At 31.7% G+C, this 4550-nt stretch overlaps 1 protein-coding gene across 1 annotated transcript; it reads left to right on the top strand.

Annotated features, from left to right (window-relative positions):
- Nucleotides 1-1491: 1491 nt before the first annotated feature.
- Nucleotides 1492-4225, top strand: LOC114389820. The gene is made up of 4 exons (XM_028350548.1): nt 1492-1501; nt 1906-2075; nt 3133-3285; nt 4115-4225. The coding sequence occupies exons 1-4, from the start codon at nt 1492-1494 to the stop codon at nt 4163-4165; spliced, it is 384 nt and encodes a 127-aa protein (XP_028206349.1). The 3' UTR covers nt 4166-4225.
- Nucleotides 4226-4550: the final 325 nt, after the last annotated feature.

Here is a 4550-nt window from a genome sequence, read left to right as displayed (position 1 = left end):
AAGCTAGACAACGGTTTTACTACCCATGATTGGTTTGATTTATTCCCAAATTTTTTATTTTCTACAATATGCATTTCTGCATGTGTAAAATTCTGTTTATGAGTATTTTGTAGCTTTTTAACATGGGTCACTTGTTCAAAATTTTCAGAAAATAAGGCGAAAGGTTGGGAGGAAACTGCCACCACCAAAGAATACAACAGATACTGAAATTAAATCTAAAGGTACCCCTTCTGCTCCAAAATTAAAATAGGTTCTGTTCATCACATGTTCGTCTACCAATGGGTGTGCATGGTTATCCAAATTAAAACTAGATATATGGATTGAATTTTGAAACCGTATCGCTTTTTTCTTTTTTAAATATCTGGTTTGGTTTTTTGGCCAAATCGGTTTATGGAGAAAACTGGATTTGGTTCAAAACCAGTTTTTGAACCAAACGTTATTCTAAAACCAGTTTTGAACTGATGTAAAATTAGTTATATATATATGAAGTTTGTAAAAAAATGGTTTTGAAACTGATTAACCGAACCATTTGTTAAGAAGTAATAAACCGGTTTGGTTTGAAAATCGGTTTACATTCTATGGATTTTTGGAATGTGGTTTGCGTTGGGTTATGGATTGGTTAAGTTTAATTGCTTCTTTTGCACACCCTAATAATCTACTACCATTTTTGTGTTAGCAAAGAAAAGTGCAAGACACGGTGAAATTTGTTGTACTTGTATTAACTTAATAACTTGTTTGATTTTGTTGATGCAAATAACAATCTGAGCTGTTTTCTTTTGCCATACTTCAAAGTTTTCACAAAAAATAACATAAAATAAAATTCTACACTATCCTGTCAAATTAAAATATATTTATATATTGTCTGAAGTTTAAGAATGTCCATCTGCTTCTGCTGTTAATACTTATATAGTATAGAATCTCTCTTTTCCTCCCTCCCTATCTCTCTCTTACAACCCAACAAATGGAATTTCTTTTTAATTGTTTTACAACTTTTATTTACAAATGACTTTAATGTCATGAAATAAGTTAGCGAACATGTCTTCAACAGCAATTGTTCTTCCGGAACAGAGTCTTGCGGCAGAGAAGGCAGGTTTGGCTGTAAACAAGAAAGGTTTGACTTTAAAAGAACTTCTCCAGCAAACATCTCATCACAATCCAAAAGTTCATAGAGGTATATTTATTTTTTATAATATATTGTAATTATCTAATTGCCTTTAAATGTACTTATTAGTGTCATTAATCCTCTACAGAACTATAGAACAAATTCTGTATGTTTTAAACCGATAAAATCTTCAATAGAGATTAACTTATTAAGCTATTAACCTTAAAAGTTAGAGGCCTGTTTATACTAGTGCACTTTCTACTAACATGTGATCATGTGGAGGGAATGTGACTGATTGAATTACGTAGATAATTCTAGCTATTTATTACAATTGTAATGTATTTTGTGTTCATATAATTAATGGAACTTTTTTATGAATTCAAATAACAATGAACCTTGGTTTGGAGCTGAAACACCAAGCCAAAACCTTGGTTCTGGTTTACTTTTAAATTTTTGAGGAATGATAGCTCAAGTTGGTTCGAGTTTAAGCTTGAAGCCAAAAAATCAGTACCATGGACATTGTGTCAATATTAGTCATTATTTCCAAATCTGTCAAAAATAAAATTAAGTAGCCATTAATTATATTATTTGGATCTTATGAAAGTTAATCTAATGGCATGTCTTGATTGATTTAATGTCTTGGCTTGGTTTCTCTTCCTAATATACTCTTATATTCTTTTTGAATTGTAATGTCACAGATTAATGTCATTGCGTTATTTAATCCAGTTAAGCATTCAAATTTTCATTTAAATTTGGTAATCCTCATATTTAATACTCTTTCTTTTCCACCCTTTAAATTACAGATGCATTGATTGGTATTAAGGATTTATTCACCAGATATCCAGCTGAACAGAAGTTGCAAAAATATGCTGCTGTAGAAAAACTTCGTGAGCGCATTGGTGATGATGATAAAGTGGTTCGAAAATCATTATATGATCTTTTTAAAGTAGTGATTTTACCTTGCTGTAAAGAGGTACTTTCCATTCTGTTTACTTAAATCACTTTTCTAATACAATGGGATGATACACCATTATTGTTTGGATGGATAAAATATTCTAGGCTGCAGCTTTTTTTCTCCTTTTTTGATAATAGAGTTCACGTAGAACAAAGAAAAAAACAGCAGGAAGATTAAGATTTTTCCTAAGGTTGGATAGGACACTATAGATAACGAAAAATAATGATAATGCACATCAACTCAAAAGAGCAGCCTAGTACATACTGGAAGTCCAGAACTAGAAGAATCTTTAAAAGTCTTATCAGCAAAAGCCCAAAATGCCCAGGAATGGTGGGGTAGAAGAAATTTATGGTTAAAGGTTATGGAATCATGCTCCCACCAAATTAACCTCACTCCAGCTAAAAAGTGCAATATTTTCATCCTACTCCCTAAACCACTGATACACCCAAATGTTGAGCCATTCTAACTTCTTGTTGGCTTACGACAAATATTTTGCAGAGAAAAATTCATCTGTTAGAAACTGAAATATATAGCATTTGTAAAGGATTTCAGTCAGCGATTATTAATTTCTGATTAGTCTAAAATTAGTTTGACAATATTTGATACCTTGAGGGATTATTCATTGGCTTCCGGTTAAGGGATACCCCGGGTTCACAAAAAAAAATGCATTTTGATAGTTATCCACTAAAATTTTATGCTTGATAAACCCTTGGTACGCACTTTAGGGGAGCCTTAACAAGGAAAGGTGTAATATGGTGTTGGCTTGGAACATTGATATTGAATATTTTTTTCTCTTGTGAAAAAGTAAATAATGGTTTTTTCTCATGATTTATGATTTGTTATATTGTCTCTGGTTATTGATCTATGATGCATTAAGATGTTTTGATTGTAATACTCTATAACTCTCTGAAGCTGATTGCTATCCTCATTGTTTTTGAATTCTGATCGAGGATCCAATTTTTTTTTCCTCATGCACCCTGTAATCTTTATATGATTATATATCATTACAGTAAGGATTGATTTGTAACACTTCAATTGCCTTATTATGTTACTTGGTTCTCCCTATATTTTGTAGGACAATCAAGAGCTGATCGTTTCTTTATTGATGCCTTACATTTTTAATGCAATGACTCATTTGGTGGTTGATGTTCGGATGATGGCATTTGATTTTTTAGACCTCATTCTTGAGTTTTATCCTCCTTCCTTTTCACCATCTTATGCAGAAAAGGTGATATTATCTGCCATATTTAAAATTTCTTTTGCCGACATGTTAGGATTGCTCCTTCAAATCATATTTTGTTTTAAGATGCAACTCTTTGTTCTATGGTGATTTTGGGGGGTGGGGGTGGGGTGAAGGTTATTTGCTCATGCAATAGCAGTAGTTGTGAGCTCTTTAAACTTCTCTGATGCTCTTGTAATTGGATTTTACTTCCACCTCTACGGATGAAGCTTTTAATAATTTATTGACACAATGTCAACACCTTTGTTATACAGTTTCATGCTAGTGATCTTTGAATTTTATGGTATTTTCTGTACTGAAATGTTGCCTAACAATAGGAAGAGAAAATAAGCTAATGCTTCAATATGTCTTTGGATTTTTTATAGAATTTTGTGTAGTGTTTAACCAGATATAACAATAGCTTAAAATTTACTTGAGGTGCAATTTCCTTGTTATTTTAAATATTCTTATTTCTGATATGTTGTTATTCTGAATTCCTATACGGTCAATAGAGTATTGTTTTTAATTATTAATACCGTTTGAATATTTGTCTGATGAATTTGGGAAATTTGCTTAAATTATTGCAGCAATTTATTTCTTAGTTCTGTTGGCAAAATACACTGCAATTCATTGCATTTCTATTTCCCATGGTTTTTCTTGATTGGTTTCTGTGCCTTCATTTTCTTTATCTATTTCCTAGCACGTTATTATATTCTTTGTCTGCATGCTTTTATTCTTCGATTGTTGCTGAAAATGAGTTCTATATCTCTCCCGTTATTGTAGTTGTATTTTTGTATTTGATGCTTAGAATTCACTTATCTTGGTTGCATGTTAACAGATTTTTCAGAATTATGAGGATATTCTAGTGAGGAACCAGTACTATTTATAGGACAAAGGAAAACTAAAGGATGCTCTTGCTGGGCTGGTTCGCTGCTTGTCACTCCTGGCATGGAATAAAGAAGAAACTGATTTGCACAATAAGGTATTTTATTTTCATTTGGCTGTGAAAATTAGTAAAGACTCTTTTACATGAATCAACAATACAATTGTAAATGCTCTGTCAGTCTTTTTAATTTAAGTTTTGCTATTTCTATGCATGACATAAACCTCTTTGCATTTTCATTTTAGCAATCTCTTTCTTTTGTCATTTCATTTCCACTTAGCTTTATGATTAAATTGGTTGATTTATGTGCATCTGGAACTTGTAACTTCTTCTCAGGATACATGTAGTACTTTATAATCTTGCACAACTCATAATTTCACAATACTATTCG

The sequence above is a fragment of the Glycine soja genome, chromosome 16, assembly GCF_004193775.1.
Source record: "Glycine soja cultivar W05 chromosome 16, ASM419377v2, whole genome shotgun sequence".
Classification (NCBI taxonomy): domain Eukaryota; kingdom Viridiplantae; phylum Streptophyta; class Magnoliopsida; order Fabales; family Fabaceae; genus Glycine; species Glycine soja.
Note: the sequence above shows the minus strand (reverse complement) of the source record. Positions and strands in the feature narration are given on the sequence as shown.